We start from the raw sequence: 18,481 nt of genomic DNA on the forward strand, positions 1-18,481 counted from the left end.
GATCACAGAGGATTTCTTTTTTCAGGTAAAATATTTCACTGACTGTTTTTAAATAATATTTTACCTCACGAAATGTATCCTCTGCGATTTCTTGCTGTATTGTCTTATGCTTTCTCCTCTGCCCAGGAGCTGTGGTATGTTCTGTACACGGTCAGACATAGACAATTTTTAAAATGTTCGTTCATATATTACGAGGTTGGACCCTATCTGAGAACATGCTGGATTCTGGAATAAAAAGGGAGAATGTCCAGCTTCCGTAAAAGAGTTTTCTTTATTCGCAGACTTTAAACATAGAGGATACAGACTTCAGCACAAACCATATGGGTAAGAATCTCAACGCGTTTCTGGAGACTAAGCTCCCTTAATTATGTTGATTAAGGGAGCTTATTCTCCAGAAACGCGTTGAGATTCGGTGAAGCTGGACATTCTCTTCTCTTTTGGACTTTATACGCTTGGACACAGCGGGTCCGTGCTCCTGAAGATTGGGTTATGCATCACGGGTGAGCTGGTTTATATTCCTTCTTTCTGGATTCTGGAATGCAATACTACTCTGTACTTTACATTGTGACAACATTACAATCATTCAACCAGCAGCATAATTTAACCTACTGTGTATGGTTGAGAGGTTGGTTCCTTTTTAAATCTGCCAGCAAAACTAAGATTATAATTGCCTACAGTCAATACTATTTTCAACATATTTGGTAGTCTGTGTATATGCCCAAAAATAGTGCACCTCAGGGCACGTTAACGGTCTGCACCATTAAGGCCCCATTGGCACATACGCCGGAATCCCGTTTTACCGGGGGGAGGTTCAGACGTAATCCCTGACAGGACCAACGAACGTGTGACAGAACAACGTGAAAGCACCATAAACATAAATGACTGCAGAAGTGCTGCCAGGCTCTGATTCATGCTACCCGTGCTTCAGGTAGCACGAATCTCCTTCCATAGTGGAATGGCTTCATTTATAAGGTTTTCCCATTCATGTTTTTGTTTAATCTTTATCTTTCAGGTGTTACTGGGCAGCAGCTTTTTACAATTTTTCTCCGCAATGCAAACTGCAATTTGGCGCAGTGGTATGATACTGAAAATTCATGATGACAATGTCTACGATCTGAAAGCTTATTCAAGTGAAAGCATGAAGAAAGGTATGGTTTTTATGCATCTCCCATCCTTTCTTTTTCACTAGCTATTGTTGTTTTCTGTCTTTTTTTTGGGGGGATGTGGTTTTTTTTTTTTGTGTTTTTTGTTTTTACTGCAAAATTGCATTGCAAAACCATCAAATGTTGAAGTGAACCTGTCATCAGGGCTGTGCAATATACTGCGTGGGCTGTGCAATATACTGCGTGGGCTGTGCAATATACTGCGTGGGCTGTGCAATATACTGCGTGGGCTGTGCAATATACTGCGTGGCCGGCCGCGAACAGTCGGTGACAGGCGTGGGATTTGAAGCATGTTTCGCTAATTGGTTGCGCCCGGCCAGCTGAATTCTGTGTATTTGTATTCTAAAATCTTCATAAACTATATATATTCTAGAATACCCGATGCGTTAGAATCGGGCCACCATCTAGTGCTGTATATAGTTATATGAAAAAGTTTGGGCACCCCTATTAATCTTAAGCTTAATGTTTTATAAAATTTTTTTTTTTTTTGCAACAGCTATTTCAGTTTCATATATCTAATAACTGTTGGACACAGTAATGTTTCTGCCTTGAAATGAGGTTTATTGTACTAACAGAAAATGTGCAATCTGCATTCAAACTAAATTTGACAGGTGCATAAGTATGGGTACCCTTATCATTTTCTTGTTTTAAATACTCCTACCTACTTTTTACTGACTTGCTAAAGCACTTTTTTTGGTTTTGTAACCTCATTGAGCTTTGAACTTCATAGCCAGGTGTATGCAATCATGAGAAAAGCTACTTAAAGTGAACCTGTCACCCCGTTTTTTTTTAAAGATGAGATAAAAATAGCGTTAAATAGGGGCAGAGCTGGGCTTTACATTAGTGTCTTTTTTGTGCCTTTTATTCCCTAGCTATGCTGCCGAAATACCTTTGTAAAGTCGCCGTTTTGGGCTGTCACTCACGCTGGTCTGGTCAAATGGGCGTGGTGACATCGCTGTTTCTTCCCCCAGATCTTGCTTATCTGTACGTTGGTGGCGTAGTGGTTTGCGCATGTCCAACTGCCAAATCCACTGCGCAGCTGAGGGAAAAGAGCGCGATCTGCCCTATTCCCCTGGTGATTGGTGGGGGTGGCCATCGTCCTGAGGCCGTGCGTGCGCAGATGGGAGTGCTCTGCTGCACGGGGCTTCAGGAAAATGGCCGCAGCGATCTCCATCTGCGCACGCGCGGCATTCCCGCGGCCATTTTCCTGAAGCAGAGTTCGCATCATATAATTATATAACTGTAAGCCCCCAACCTGACCTGGAAAAACTGAAAAATAAGTTTTATTATACTCGCATGCGGGGTGGTCCGGTCCAATGAATGCCACTGTTCTTGGTCCGGCGCCTTCCATCTTATGATTGCCACCCTCCTGCTTGCTGCTTGTGGATGATGCGACCCTGCATCATCCACACAGACTCCCCGGCATCACACTCCAGCCCAGGCGTACTTCTCTGCCCTGTTGAGGGCAGAGCAAAGCACTGCAGTGCGCAGGTGCAGGAAAAAGTCAAAGAACCACGATAAAATAAGTTAGGGGAGCAAAGCCTGGTCTCTTTTCTCCCTACTTTATTTATTTATTTATTTATTTTTTTTTATTTTTTTTTATAACAGCACCTTGTTGCCTAGAACTAAAACCATGGTCCACGAGCATATAAAAAAAATCATCCAAGTTTCTTCTATAAAAAAACAAACTGATTTTCATTGCATTTGTTTTGTTACATTCATCAGCCATGTATTTTCATCCATCTACATAAAAAAAAAATGTACATGATCAAGTACCTTTTTACTAGCATACGTCCAAATTATACGCTCATCTGCACAAGTCCTAAAGATCAGTTGTTGTTCAAGCAGTCTGTCCCTTCTCAATAAAGGAACCTGGAGATTCCAGCAGTTAGTCCCCGCCCTCCCCACCTGTCACACTATTTTGCATGTCTCATTAACTTGCTAAAAAAAAGTTTTTAGGTGGTAAACCTCTTTAAAGTTCTACTTTAACCTTAATTTGCAGAGATTCACATTAGTGACATTTTTACTTTTTTCAGTGAACCTGAAGATGGTCACCAGTCAGCCCAAATATGACCTTATAAAGGAAGTTGGTCGAGGCAGCTATGGCGTGGTATATGAAGCATTAGTTCGCAGAACTTGTCAACGTGTAGCCGTTAAAAAAATTCGCTGTCGGGCACCAGAAAATGTTGAATTAGCATTGCGTGAATTTTGGGCATTGAGCAGCATCCAGGGTCAGCACCCTAATGTAATTCACCTGGAGGAGTGTGTCCTACAGAGAGATGGCACAGTGCAACGCATGCTACATGGATCCAGCTCTGGGCTTTATCTTCCGGTAAGAAGGCGACAGCATTTTTTGGTGTGGTTAACTCCAAAGTATGGTAAAATGTAATTTATGTTGACCATGTGTTACTGCAAGCCTGAATATTAAATTGCACTGTGAAATCTGCTTCTGCTGACAGCTGTAAACTGCATTCATTGTTAAATAGATCTTTTAAACCTGAGTCTGGTGTAATTAATTTGAAATTCCAAGTCAGCTTGACTGTACAATCCTGATATTAAGAAAACAGAGTTCCAACTGTGATCAATGTCCATCCACCCAGCCTCGCTGATGCTGACTGCTTGCGCTAAGCCGTGTGAGGTCTTGGCAGCAACAGTGAAGAGGTACCTTGTAGAGCTGTGAGTCAGGTTAGGTAGATGGCGCTTGAGAGAAACTGAAAAAGAATTACCGTATATACTCTAGTATAAGCCGAGATTTTCAGCCCACTTTTTTGGGCTGAAATTGCCCCTCTCGGCTTATACTCGAGTCATACCGGGGTCGGCAGGGGAGGGGGAGCGGGGGCTGTCTAAAAATACTCACCTAGTCCAGGCGCGGTCCCTGCTTCCCCGGCGCCGGGAGCAGCAGCTTCAGCTTCTTCCTGTACTCAGCGGTCACATGGTCCCGCTCATTACAGTAAATGAATATTCGGCTCCACCTCCCATAGGGGTGGAGCCGCCTATTCATTACTGTAATCAGCGGTACCATGTGACCGCTGAGTACAGGATGAAGCGCTGCGGCGTCGGGGAAGCAGGATCTACACAGCGGCCTGACCAGGTGAGTATACGGGGAGGGGAGAGGTCAGAAGGCGCGGTGACGTGGTCAGTGCGCGCCCTCTGCTGAACGTCAGTGCTGGAGACAGATCGGCGCCCAGAACGAGGAGAGGTGACTATTGAAAGTGCCCGGGGCCTGAGCGACGGAGAGGTGAGTATGTGATTAATTTTTTTTATCGCAGCAAATGGGGCAAGTGTCTGTATGGAGCATCTATAAGGCCATAACGTTCCTGCAGCACTATATGGGGCCATAACATTCCTGCAGCACTATATGGGGGCCATAACATTCCTGCAGCACTATATGGGGGCCATAACGTTTCTGCAGCACTATATGGGGCCATAACGTTTCTGCAGCACTATATGGGGCCATAACGTTTCTGCAGCACTATATGGGGCCATAACGTTTCTGCAGCACTATATGGGGCCATAACGTTTCTGCAGCACTATATGGGGCCATAACGTTTCTGCAGCAGTATATGGGGCCATAACGTTTCTGCAGCACTATATAGGGGCATAATGTTTGTGCATCACTATATGGGGCAAGTGTCTGTATGGGGCCATAATTAACGTTTGTAGGGCACTACGGCATATGGGGCAAGTGTCTGTATGGAGCATCTTATAGGGCCATAATGTTTGTGCAGCACTATAAGGGGCAAATATCTTTATAGAGCATCTTATGGGGCCATAATCAGCATTTGTGCAGCATTATATTGGGCAAATGTGTCTATGGAGCATCTTATGGGGCCTTTATTAACCTTTATGCAGGATTATATGGGGCATATTTTAATATGGAACATCTTATGGGGCCATAATGAACAGTATGGAGCATTATATGGGGCTCCTGATTCAATATGGATATTCAAAGACACTTAACCTACTGATGTCTCAATTAATTTTACTTTTATTGGTATCTATTATTACTTTTGACATTTACCGGTAGCTGCTGCATTTTCCCCCCTAGGCTTATACTCGAGTCAATAAGTTTTCCCAGTTTTTTGTGGTTTTGTGGCAAAATTAGGGGGGTCGGCTTATACTCGGGTCGGCTTATACTCGAGTATATACGGTACACAGCCATTCTTTGGTCGATTTTCTAAGTCGGTTTACCAGCCTTATCAGATCCAAGATCTATTTAAAAAAAAAAAAAAAAGTATGAATCTACTGTACTGAAATCTGATGGAGGTCTCACTTTGGTAATTTCAGCGAATATATTTTTGCTTAACCCCTTCACCCCCAAGGGTGGTTTGCACGTTAATGACCAGGCCAATTTTTACAATTCTGACCACTGTCCCTTTATGAGGTTATAACTCTGGAACGCTTCAACGGATCTTGACGATTCTGACCTTGTTTTCTCGTGACATATTGTACTTCATGATAGTGGTAAAATTTCTTTGATATTACCTGCGTTTATTTGCAAAAAAAATGGAAATTTGGCGAAAATTTTGAAAATTTTGCAATTTTCCAACTTTGAATTTTTATGCCCTTAAATCACAGATATGTCACACAAACTACTTAATAAGTAACATTTCCCACATGTCTACTTTACATCAGCACAATTTTGGAACCAAAATTTTTTTTTGTTAGGGAGTTATAAGGGTTAAAAGTTGACCAGCAATTTCTCATTTTTACAACACAATTTTTTTTTTAGGGACCACATCTCATTTGAAGTCATTTTGAGGGGTCTATATGATAGAAAATACCCAAGTGTGACACCATTCTAAAAACTGCACCCCTCAAGGTGCTCAAAACCATATTCAAGAAGTTTATTAACCCTTCTGGTGCTTCACAGGAATTTTTGGAATGTTTAAATAAAAATGAACATTTAACTTTTTTTCACACAATTTATTTCAGCTCCAATTTGTTTTATTTTACCAAGGGTAACAGGAGAAAATGGACCCCAAAAGTTGTTGTACAATTCGTGCTGAGTACGCTGATACCCCATATGTGGGGGTAAACCACTGTTTGGGCGCACGGCAGAGCTCGGAAGGGAAGGAGCGCCGTTTGACTTTTCAATGCAAAATTGACAGGAATTGAGATGGGACGTCATGTTGCGTTTGGAGAGCCACTGATGTGCCTAAACATTGAAACCCCCCACAAGTGACACCATTTTGGAAAGTAGACCCCCTAAGGAACTTATCTAGATGTGTTTTGAGCGCTTTGACCCACCAAGTGCTTCACAGAAGTTAATAATGCAGAGCCGTAAAAATAAAACAAACATTTTTTCCCACAAAAATTATTTTTCAGCCCCCAGTTTTGTTTTTTTCCGAGGGTAACAAAAGAAATTGGACCCCAAAAGTTGTTGTCCAATTTGTCCTGTATGCGCTGATACCCTATATGTGGGGGGGAACCACCGTTTGGACGCATGGAAGGGCTCGGAAGTGAAGGAACGCCATTTGGAATGCAGACTTAGATGGAATGGTCTGCAGGCGTCACATTGCGTTTGCAGAGCCCCTAATGTACCTAAACAGTAGAAACCCCCCACAAGTGACACCATGTTGGAAAGTAGACCCCCTAAGGAACTTATCTAGATGTGTGGTGAGCGCTTTGACCCACCAAGTGTTTCACTACAGTTTATAATGCAGAGCCGTGAAAGTAAAAAATATTATTTTTTCCCACAAAAATTATTTTTTAGCCCCCAGTTTTGTATTTTCCCAGGGGTAACAGGAGAAATTGGACCCCAAAGGTTGTTGTCCTATTTGTCCCGAGTACGCTGCTACCCCATATGTTGGGGTAAACCCCTGTTTGGGCACACGGGAAAGCTCGGAAGGGAAGGAGCACTGTTTTACTTTTTCAACGCAGAATTGGCTGGAATTGAGATCGGACGCCATGTCGCGTTTGGAGAGCCCCTGATGTGCCGAAACAGTGGAAACCCCCCAATTATAACTGAAACCCTAATCCAAACACACCCCTAACCCTAATCCCAACAGTATCCCTAACCACACCTCTAACCCTGACGCACCCCTAACCCTAATCCCAACCCTATTCCCAACCGTAAATGTAATCTAAACCCTAACCGTAACTTTAGCCCCAACCCTAACTTTAGCCCCAACCCTAACTGTAGCCTTAACCCTAGCTCCAACCCTAGCCCTAATGGGAAAATGGAAATAAATACATTTATTTTTTTTCCCTAACTAAGGGGGTGATGAAGGGGGGTTTGATTTACTTTTATAGCGAGTTTTTTAGCGGATTTTTATGATTGGCAGCCGTCACACACTGAAAGACGCTTTTCATTGCAAAAAATATTTTTTGCGTTACCACATTATGAGAGCTATAAATTTTCCATATTTTGGTCCACAGAGTCATGTGAGGTCTTGTTTTTTGCGGGACGAGTTGACGTTTTTATTGGTAACATTTTCGGACATGTGACAGTTTTTGATCGCTTTTTATTCCGATTTTTGTGAGGCAGAATGACAAAAATCCAGCTATTCATGAATTTCTTTTGGGGGAGGCGTTTATACCGTTCCGCGTTTGGTAAAATTGATAAAGCAGTTTTATTCTTCGGGTCAGTACGATTACAGCGATACCTCATTTATATCATTTTTTTATGTTTTGGCGCTTTTATACGATAAAAACTATTTTATAGAATAAATAATAATTTTGGCATCGCTTTATTCTCAGGACTATAACTTTTTTATTTTTTCTTTGATGCTGTATGGCGGCTCGTTTTTTGCGGGACAAGATGACGTTTTCAGCGGTACCATGGTTATTTATATCCGTCTTTTTGATCGCGTGGTATTCCACTTTTTGTTCGGCGGTATGATAATAAAGCGTTGTTTTTTGCCTCGTTTTTTTTTTTTTCCTTACGGTGTTTACTGAAGGGGTTAACTAGTGGGTCAGTTTTATAGGTCGGGTCGTTACGGACGCGGCGATACTAAATACGTGTACTTTTATTGTTTTTCTTATATTTAGATAAAGAAATGTATTTATGGGAATAATATTTTTTTTTTTTTTCATTATTTTGGAATATTTTTTTTTCTTTTTTTACACATTTGGAAAATTTTTTTTTTACTTTTTTACTTTGCCCCAGGGGGGGACAATACAGATCGGTGATCTGCCAGTTTGCATAGCACTCTGACAGATCACCGATCTGAGAGAAGTGCAGGCTGCTTCACAGTGCCTGCTCTGAGCAGGCTTCTGTGAAGCCACCTCCCTCCCTGCAGGACCCGGATCCGCGGCCATCTTGGATCCGGGTCTGGAGCAGGCAGGGAGGGAGGTAAGACCCTCGCAGCAACGCGATCACATCGCGTTGCTGCGGGGGGCTCAGGGAAGCCCGCAGGGAGCCCCCTCCCTGCGCGATGCTTCCCTGCACCGCCGGCACATTGCGATCATGTTTGATCGCGGTGTGCCGGGGGTTAATGTGCCGGGAGCGGTCCGTGACCGCTCCTGGCACATAGTGCCGGATGTCAGCTGCGATAGGCAGCTGACACTCGGCCGCGCTCCCCCCGTGAGCGCCGTCGATCGCGCTGGACGTACTATCCCGTCCGTGGTCATGGGGGCCCACCCCACCTCGACGGGATAGTACGTCCGATGTCAGGAAGGGGTTAAATCACAGAGATATGTCACACAAAATACTTAATAGGTTACATTTCCCACATGTCTACTTTACATCAGCACAATTTAGGAACCAAAATTTTTTTTGTTAGGGAGTTATAAGGGTTAAAAATTGACCAGCAATTTCTCATTTTTACAACACCATTTTTTTTTTTTAGGGACCACATCTCATTTGAAGTCATTTTGAGGGGTCTATATGACATAAAATACCCAAGTCTGACACCATTCTAAAAACTGCACCCCTCAAGGTGCTCAAAACCACATTCAAGAAATTTATTAACCCTTCAGGTGTTTAACAGGAATTTTTGGAATGTTTAAATAAAATTAAACATTTAACTTTTTTTCACACAATTTATTTCAGCTCCAATTTGTTTTTTTTACCAAGGGTAACAGGAGAAAATGGACCCCAAAAGTTGTTGTACAATTCGTGCTGAGTACGCTGATACCCCATATGTGGGGGTAAACCACTGTTTGGGTGCACGGCAGAGCTCGGAAGGGAAGGAGCGCCATTTGACTTTCAATGCAAAATTAACTGGAATTAAGATGGGACGCCATGTTGCGTTTGGAGAGCCCCTGATGTGCCTAAACATTGAAACCCCCCACAAGTGACACTATTTTGGAAAGTAGACCCCCTAAGGAACTTATCTAGATGTGTTTTGAGAGCTTTGATCCCTCAAGTGTTTCACTACAGTTTATAACGCAGAGCCGTGAAAATAAAAATTCTTTTTTTTATTTTCGCAAAAATGATTTTTTAGCCCCCAGTTTTGTATTTTCCCAAGGGTAACAGGATAAATTGGACCCCAAAAGTTGTTGTCCAATTTGTCCTGAGTACACTGATACCCCATATGTGGGGGGGAACCACTGTTTGGGCGCATGGCAGAGCTCGGGAGGGAAGGAGCGCCATTTGGAATGCAGACTTAGATGGATTGGTTTGCAGTCGTCACGTTGCATTTGCAGAGCCCCTGATGTACCCAAATAGTAGAAATCCCCCACAAGTGACCCCATATTGGAAACTAGACCTCCCAAGGAACTTATCTAGATGTGTTGTGAGAACTTTGAACCCCCAAGTGTTTCACTACAGTTTACAACGCAGAGCCTTGAAAATAAAAAATCCTTTTTTTCCCACAAAAATGATTTTTAGCCCCCCAAATTTATATTTTCCCAAGGGTAACAAGAGAACTTGGACCCCAAAAGTTGTTGTCCAATTTGTCCCGAGTACGCTGATGCCCCATATGTTGGGGTAAACCTCTGTTTGGGCGCACGGGAAAGCTCAGAAGGGAAGGAGCACTGTTTTACTTTTTCAATGCAGAATTGGCTGGAATTGAGATCGGACGCCATGTCGCGTTTGGAGCGCCCCTGATGTGCCTAAACAGTGGAAACACCCCAATTCTAACTGAAACCCTAATCCAAACACACCCCTAGCCCTAATCCCACCCTAACCACACCCCTAACTTTAGCCCCAACCCTAACCCTAGCCCTGGCCCTAACCCTAACCCTAACGGGAAAATGGAAATAAATACATTTTTTTTTTTATTTTATTATTTTTCCATAACTAAGGGGGTGATGAAGGGGGGTTTGATTTACTTTTATAGCATTTTTTTATATCGGATTTTTATGATTGGCAGCCGTCACACACTAAAAGACGCTTTTTATAGCAAAGTTTTTGCGTCTCCACATTTTGAGACCTATAATCTTTCACATCGCGTTGCTCCGGGGGTCTCAGGGAAGCCCGCAGGGAGCCCCCTCCCTGCGCGATGCTTTCCTATACCGCCAGGCACACCGCGATGATGTTTGATCGCGGTGTGCCGGGGGTTAATGTTCCGGGGGTGGTCCGTGACCGCTCCTGGCACATAGTGCCGGATGTCAGCTGCGATAGTCAGCTGACACTCGGCCGCGCTCCCCCCGTGAGCGCCGCCGATCGCACTGGATTTACTATCCCGTCGGTGGTCATACGGGCCCACCCCACCTCGACGTGATAGTACGTCCAATGTCAGAAAGGGGTTAACAGCTGAACTTAGTACCTCCCTTTTTTTTTTTTTTTTTTTTTTTTTTTTTAAGGTACAGATGGTTATTGCTGTTGACTAGATTCTGAAGTGAGTGCTCAGTTATCATATGTTTCACGAATATCTACACAAAATTTTCCAAGCTAAAGGTACCTTCACACTGAACAACTTAACGATAACGATCCGTGACGTTGCAGCGTCCTGGATAGCGATATCGTTGTGTTTGACACGCAGCAGCGATCAGGATCCTGCTGTGACATCGTTGGTCGGAGCTAGAAGGCCAGCACCTTATTTCGTCGCCGGATCACCCGCTGACATCGCTGAATCGGTGTGTGTGACGCGGATTCAGCGATGTCTTCACTGGTAACCAGGGTAAACTTCGGGTTACTAAGCGCAGGGCTGCGCTTAGTAACCCGATATTCACCCTGGTTACCATTGTAAATGTAAAAAAAAACAAACACTACATACTTACATTCCGGTGTCTGTCGGGTCCCCCGGCGTCTGCTTCCCTGCACTGTCAGCGCCGGCCGTAAAGCAGAGCACAGCGGTGACGTCACCGCTCTGCTTTACGGCCGGCGCTTACACAGTGCAGGGAAGCGGACGCCGGGGGACCCGACAGACACCGGAATGTAAGTATGTAGTGGTTTTTGTTTTTACATTTACACTGGTAACCAGGGTAAACATCGGATTGCTAAGCGCGGCCCTGCGCTTAGTAACCCGATGTTTACCCTGGTTACCCGGGGACTTCGGCATTGTTGGTTGCTGGAGAGCTGTCTGTGTGACAGCTCTCCAGCGACCACACAACGACGAAACAGCGACGCTGCAGCGATCGGCATCGTTGTCTATATCGCTGCAGCGTCGCTTAATGTGACGGTACCTTTAGTATTTTGGTTGAATGGACTAATTTGTGTTATAAAGTGTTTATATGAAACCGACTATTAAGTGTCCAAATTTGATTGCACTAAGCCTCTAATATTTAAATGCAAAATACAGCTGGTATATTTAAAGTGACCCTTCAATTCCCACCTTACTAAGGCTCATTCCCTTCAATATGTGTGGCAGTTACATGATAACGATCGTTCCCTGGTGATTAAGGACTCTTTCACACTTCTGTTTTTACAATCTGCACGTAATCCGTCAAAATGTTGAAATGACGGATCCTGTGCAGATTGTTAAAGAAAAACAAAAAAAACACTGCACTGGGTGCACTGGGTCTGTTTTTTCTGACGGACCCGTCGAGGCTATGTGCACCTGTTGTGTATGCGTCTAACGCATACATAACACAACCCAGGTTTAAAAATAATTTTTAAAAATATCGCAATATTCTTAACTTCCGGCGTCCCGCGTAGTGTTACGATGCTCGCGGCAGCTAGTGTTTCCAGTAATGCCTTTGCGTGCAATGACCTCTGACGTAGCGGTCTCGCGGGACCGTGACGTCATCGGGTCATTTCGCAATGCATCCATGGGAACGCTAGCTGCCAGGAGCGGTGCGAGCATCGGTAACGCTGCATGGGACGCCGGAAGGTAAGAATATTGAATTTTTTTTTTTTTTTTTAAATAAACATTTATATCTTGTTATTATTGGTGCTGCATAGGCAGCATCAATAGTAAAAAGAGGGAATTCCCCTGACTGGAAATTCTTCCACGCATGCTCAGTTTCAAAAGACGGAACCAATCACTGGATTCCTGCTTTTCACAGTCAGCGACGGATCCTGCGCCCATAGGCTTCCATTATAGCCAACGACAGGCAGCGCAGGACCCGTCGCTGAGCCACTAATTTATTTATTTATTTTTTTCTCCAACGTGCAGAAAAAAAACATTCCTCTGAATGTTTTCCCTGCCCGGCAGACAGCAGTTTTCCGACGGATCCAGTGCACGACGGATGAAGCCATCCGTCACAATCTGTAGCTAATACAAGTCTATGGGGAAAAAACAGGATCCAGCAGAAAAATTTGTTGGATCCTGTTTTTTCAAAAATCGACGGATTGTGACGGGAGCTCAAAGACGGAAGTGTGAGAGAGTCCTAAGAAACCTGTACTGTAAATCCACTTACCGTATATACTCGAGTATAATCCGACCCCCCCCCCCTAATTTTGCCACACAAACCTGGGAAAACTTAATAACTCGAGTATAAGTCTAGGGTGGAAAATGCAGCAGCTACTGGTAAATGTCAAAAATAAAAAGATAACAATAAAAGTATAATTTAATTGAGACATCAGTAGGTTAAGTATTTTTGAATATCCATATTGAATCAAGAGCCCCCTATAATGCTCCATAAAGTTTGATGGGCCCCATAAGATGCTCCATATTAAAATATGCCCCATATAATGCTGCACAAATGCGGATTATGGCCCCATAAGATGCTCCATAAAGATATTTGCCCCATATAAAGCTGCACAAACATTGATTATGCTCCATATAGATATTTGCCCCATATGCTGTTGCTGCGATAAAAAAAAAAAAAAATCATACACTCCTCGTCGCTCAGGCCCCCGGCACTTGCTATACTCACCTGCTCCCCGTTCCGCCACCGCTGCTGCGTCTTCCCCGTCCTCTGCACTGGCTGTTCAGGCAGACGGCGGCGCGCACACTAATCACGTCACTGGTCCCTCTGACCTGAGCGTCAGTGCAGAGGATGAGGAAGACGCAGCGGCGGTGGAACGGGGAGCAGGTGCATATCGCGCACTGTGTTATACTCGCCTGCTCGTGGCGGTGTCCCTGGTTCGCCGGCAGCTTCTTCCTGTAATGAGCGGTCACATGTTACCGCTCAGTACAGTAATGAATATGCGGCTCCACCCCTATGGGAGTGGAGTGGGGTCCATATTCATTACTTTAATGAGTGGTACCATGTGACCGCTCACTACAGGAAGAAGCTGCCGGGGAACCAGGGACCGCGCCAGGAGCAGGTGAGTGTGATTACACAGCTGCTGCTCCACCTCCCCTGCAGACCCCTGGGTATGACTCGAGTATAAGCAGAGATGGGCAATTTCAGCCTAAAAAAATGGGCTGAAATTCTCTGCTTTATACTCGAGTATATACGATACTTCAAGTAACAACGTAATAGATTTGTGTATGGCTACTTTCACACTAGCGTCGGCCCGACGTGCCGACGCCCATTGTGAAAATAATGCCCAACATGGGCAGCGGAAGCAGTTTTACAACGCTTCCACTGCCCATTGTTAAGTCCGGGGAGGAGGGGGCGGAGTTCCGGCCGCCCATGCGCGGTCGGAAATGGCGGTCCCGACGCACGAAAAAACGTTACATGGAACGTTTTTTTGTGCCGACGCTTCCAGTGTGCGACGCATGGACATACGTCGCAATGCGCTGCTAATGTAAGTATATGGGCACGTTTGCAGGATGCGTTTTTTTGCCACAGTGGCGCATTGCGACGTATTCCAAACGACGCTAGTGTGAAAGTAGCCTATATGTGCATTAGCCAGCCTGAGGAGGCAGATCCTTATTAGAGCCAAGAGGTGTGTCTCAGACTACTCCCTGTAGTAACATTGTAGATAAACTGTAGCCATACATTACAGCTGTGCCTCAATGATGGTAAGCTAAAAAGTGTAAATATTCACTGTAAACACACCATTTTAGAGCTTGGGAGACGGTTGCTCTTATATTTTTTTGTTTTTCCTTTCTTATAATAACTTTTTTTCTGAATTTTGTTTTTCTTTTTCTTTTCTTAGTTGGTAGAAACTTCTTTGAAAGGTGAAATTGCATTTGACCCACGCAGCACTTACTGCCTTTGGTTTGTAATGGACTTCTGTGATGGAGGGGATATGAATGAATACATCTTAACTCGAAGGCCAAGTCGTCGAACAAACACCAGCTTCATGCTTCAACTAAGTAGTGCACTTGCATTCCTACACAAGAATCAGATCATACATCGCGATCTAAAACCTGACAACATTCTTGTCTGCAAAGCCCGGGATGGTATTGACGAGCCTACTTTGAAAGTAGCTGATTTTGGATTAAGCAAAGTATGCTCCAGTTCAGGGCTGAATCCAGAGGAACCAGCAAGTGTCAACAAGAGCTTTTTATCCACAGCTTGTGGTACTGATTTCTACATGGCTCCTGAGGTATGGGAGGGTCATTATACCGCAAAAGCAGACATTTTTGCACTTGGAATTATTCTTTGGGCCATGCTAGAGCGTATAACTATTTTGGATACTCACACCAAAAAAAGGCTTCTTGGTGGATATGTGCAGAGGGGTGCTCAAGTTGTTCCTGTTGGGGAGGCATTGCTGGAAAACCCTAAAATGGAACTCACTATTCCCTTGAAGAAAAAGTCAATGAATCGACATATGAAACAGCTGCTTGAGCAGATGCTATCCGCTAACCCTCAGGAGCGCCCAGATGCCTTTCAGCTTGAACTTCGCCTCATTCAGATTGCTTTCAGAGACTATACATGGGAAACGTGACTTTTTAAGTTTTAGAGCTTGCAGAACATTTTGAAATGTAAATTTCTAGGTATGTTTAATTGCATTGCAGGCGTACTGACCCTTATACATTACTTATACCCATAGACCGATAAAAGCTGTAATGTTTGATTCACTCTTGTTTTACCTCTTTTCAATATGTTCTGTCCTGCCTTAATGAGCACATACACATTTTTTTATTTTTGCAAACATTGAAAGACCTTATCCAGAAGCCTTGTAATACACTTTTTAAATCAAAGGAAAACCTTTTCTGTTTTTCCTTTTAGAGGGAGATTCCAGAGATCTGGTGAGAAAGCAATTTAAAGAGTTTATGTATTACAAGGCAATAAGAAAAGAGTTTCTTATTAAGGGATTGTCCACTACCCCTGAGTAAAATAAGAAAAGCTAATACTCGCCTCCCTCATAGGCACTGTTCCAGTAATGTCTGCACTTGTTCTGGCACTCTTGTGCCCACTAATGGGAGGGCTGCACTTTTCACACTTTAATCAGATGTCCGGTGGAAGTGCGTTAAAGCAGTCCATTAGCTGCTGCTGATTACCTGTAGCATTCATGTGGTGTAGCAAAGTCATATAATGATGCTGATGAGCGAGGCGAGTATCTGTTTTTATTTTTGTTTTTATAATTTTTACGCTAGGGAGTACAGCACTTAGGAGGAGTTGTCAACTTCTTGGACAACCTCTTCAATTCTTTTCTTGTAGTCAGTGGGGTGCACTAAAGAAGCTGAGGTGGCCCGATACTGCTTCTAAAGTCCTTCTCTGCAATTTTTTGTATTCAAAATGCAGCAGCCATTGTGTATTTGTGATGGGTTGTGGCTGTTGTTTGCAGAATGGTAACCCTGAATACAAGGGTGCTGGAAATAAGATAAAATAACCGGTTACTTTCCTTCTTTGCGTGTTGTGACATTACGGAATCTGTCCTAAATATTTTGCTTTTATTGCTAGGTAGCTCAACCATTTTCTTAGTTTAGGAGTTCTTGAAAAATATTGGATATTGGCCAACTATGAGGAAAGAGCGAATTTACCATTACCATTGCACATTCCATTGGGATTACTAACCCTCCCAAAGAATGTATGTGCTACCTGCTGCTGTGTGAGTGAAGTGCCAGATTGCATGAATCACTCTGAATGTGTATTTATTGATACAGAAGATGCTTGTTTGGTGTCACATGCGACTGTTGCCAGCCGTTTTTTAATTATGGCTTATTTTGATTGACCACCTAACCTTGTGAACAACTGATTATTTATGATCCTTATTTGTGATAGAATTATGGAATTGATGTGTAGGGGCCCTGTGTTATGGCAAAGACAGGAGGGTTTTTTTATATTTAGGTTACACAATGTAATTATGAAACCTTTTCATACTAAATTAATGTTTTGGAGGCTGCTTCAAGATGGTTGAACCCTTTGATAAACTTTAGCACTCATCCTCATCCCTGCTTTGAGCAGTAATTGTTGCACCACTGGCCTTCAAAGCTCATTTCCAAAATAATAATGGTTTGCATGGAAAGAAATGACATCCTACCTCCCAGATTATGATTATTCTCACATAGTGGGTTTGAGCAGTTTTAAACTATTCATCAATGTATTTTCTGTGACTAATTTTTTTTTTTATTGTTTAAACTTTCAAATTTATTTTAAAACCTTGAAGGAAAAACAATTTTATTGTGAATTTTTTTTCTGTTAATAAATGGTGAAAAGAAGTCTAGTTGTGATGTTTCTGGATGGCTACAAAGTCATTTTAAGATGTATCTTTCCTCTTTTCTCTTGTCTACTTGACAGTTAAGTGTAGCTTTTTTTTTTTTTTTCTTAAAGATAAATAATGACAGTTTCAAAAATTGGCGGGATAACGCCCTGTTTTACAGTTCTTACTCCAGCATGACTACACAGACTTTGTACTGAGATAAGCTGAAGCTGTTTTTCACCATACAGCAAAGAGAATTTATATCTCTTGACAACCTAGTTCATTATTTCCTGCTTTGCACTGGGAACCTGTTGGTAATTCTGCTCAACAGCTTGTGTTATAGAAATAGGAAGCACACAAACACTGCACTTTTACTGTTATTCAGATAAATGTCATATGGGAATTAACATGCATTATTTGTGTTTTCGATTACTTCTTCGAAGGGTGGAACAAGGGTGAATTTACCATTGAAGCCCTATGTGCTTTGTTCTCAAGGTTCTTTAGATCTCCTTATAAAGGAACTAAAATGGCGGTACAATTAACTTTGGGTCTGACATCAGTCTCAAATGATTGAAATGCTACCCCGCAATTTATTTTGATCAGATTTAGAAAATTTCCTGAAATTCGAAGGTTCTCCTAAACTTGAACAATTTGCGAATATCACCAAAAATATAGAATTCCCGGAGCCATTTCTGCTATTGCTGGAGATTGCAGCATCCATAGATTGGGCTTAGCAGATCAGTCGATTTGCCATATCTCCTTGCAGCTATCAACTAACATGGTCTCTCACAGCCAATCGGTATAGGGGATTATCATAGAGACTATAAGGGCTTGTGCACACGCTGTGGATTCCATTGAGGAATTTTCTGCAGCGGATTTGATAAATCCACAGTGCAAAACGCTGCAGTTTTTACTGCGGATTTATTGCAGTTTCTATTGCGGTTTCCTCTGCGGTTTTTCACCTGCAGATTTCTATTGGAGCAGGTGTAAACCCGCTGCAGAATCCGCACAAAGAATTGACATGCTGCGGAATATAAACCGCTGCGTTTCCGCCCTTTTTTTTTTCCCCAGCATGTGCACTGCGGATTTTGTTTCCCATAGGTTTACATTGTACTGTAAACTCTTGGGAAACAGCTGCGGACCCGCAGCAAAATCCGCAGCGTGTGCACATACCCTAAAAGTAGAGAGCAGGAAATGTTGTGGCCATTTTAGGATCTTACAATCTATGGGTAGGAGGTCAAGTGCACAGCTCATTACACATGGAGAGGGCAAAAAAAAGCTTTAATCTGATTGAAATTTGAATAGGTCTCGGCAGTAACAACTGTCATCCCTCTATCCTGGAATAACACCAGAATGCAGGAGGGGATGGCGAATAATGCAACCTACATACATTTTTTTTTTTCACAACACTTTTGGCATGAGTCACCAAGAGACCCCTGTCCAAGCTCCTGCTTGTGCCATCAATAGGGCTACAAGTAGCAGACAGCAGTAACGCTACAATATCTTTGACATAATGGACCAGATGTTTTAGGTGCCATAGCACCAAGCTGACACGCTTCAA

At 43.1% G+C, this 18,481-nt stretch overlaps 1 protein-coding gene across 1 annotated transcript in view; it reads left to right on the top strand.

Moving 5' to 3' along the window:
• PDIK1L (PDLIM1 interacting kinase 1 like) overlaps positions 1-16,939 on the top strand; it is a 49,631-nt gene extending 32,692 nt beyond the window's left edge. Inside the window, exons 2-4 of the mRNA XM_077295366.1 lie at positions 1,013-1,148; positions 3,200-3,495; positions 14,488-16,939. Of these exons, the coding sequence (XP_077151481.1) occupies positions 1,052-1,148; positions 3,200-3,495; positions 14,488-15,222 (1,128 nt within the window). The 5' untranslated portion in view covers positions 1,013-1,051 and the 3' untranslated portion in view covers positions 15,223-16,939. The remainder of the gene's footprint in view (positions 1-1,012; positions 1,149-3,199; positions 3,496-14,487) is intronic.
• Positions 16,940-18,481: the final 1,542 nt, after the last annotated feature.

Source organism: Ranitomeya variabilis, chromosome 3 (assembly GCF_051348905.1).
Source record: "Ranitomeya variabilis isolate aRanVar5 chromosome 3, aRanVar5.hap1, whole genome shotgun sequence".
Lineage (NCBI taxonomy): Eukaryota > Metazoa > Chordata > Amphibia > Anura > Dendrobatidae > Ranitomeya > Ranitomeya variabilis.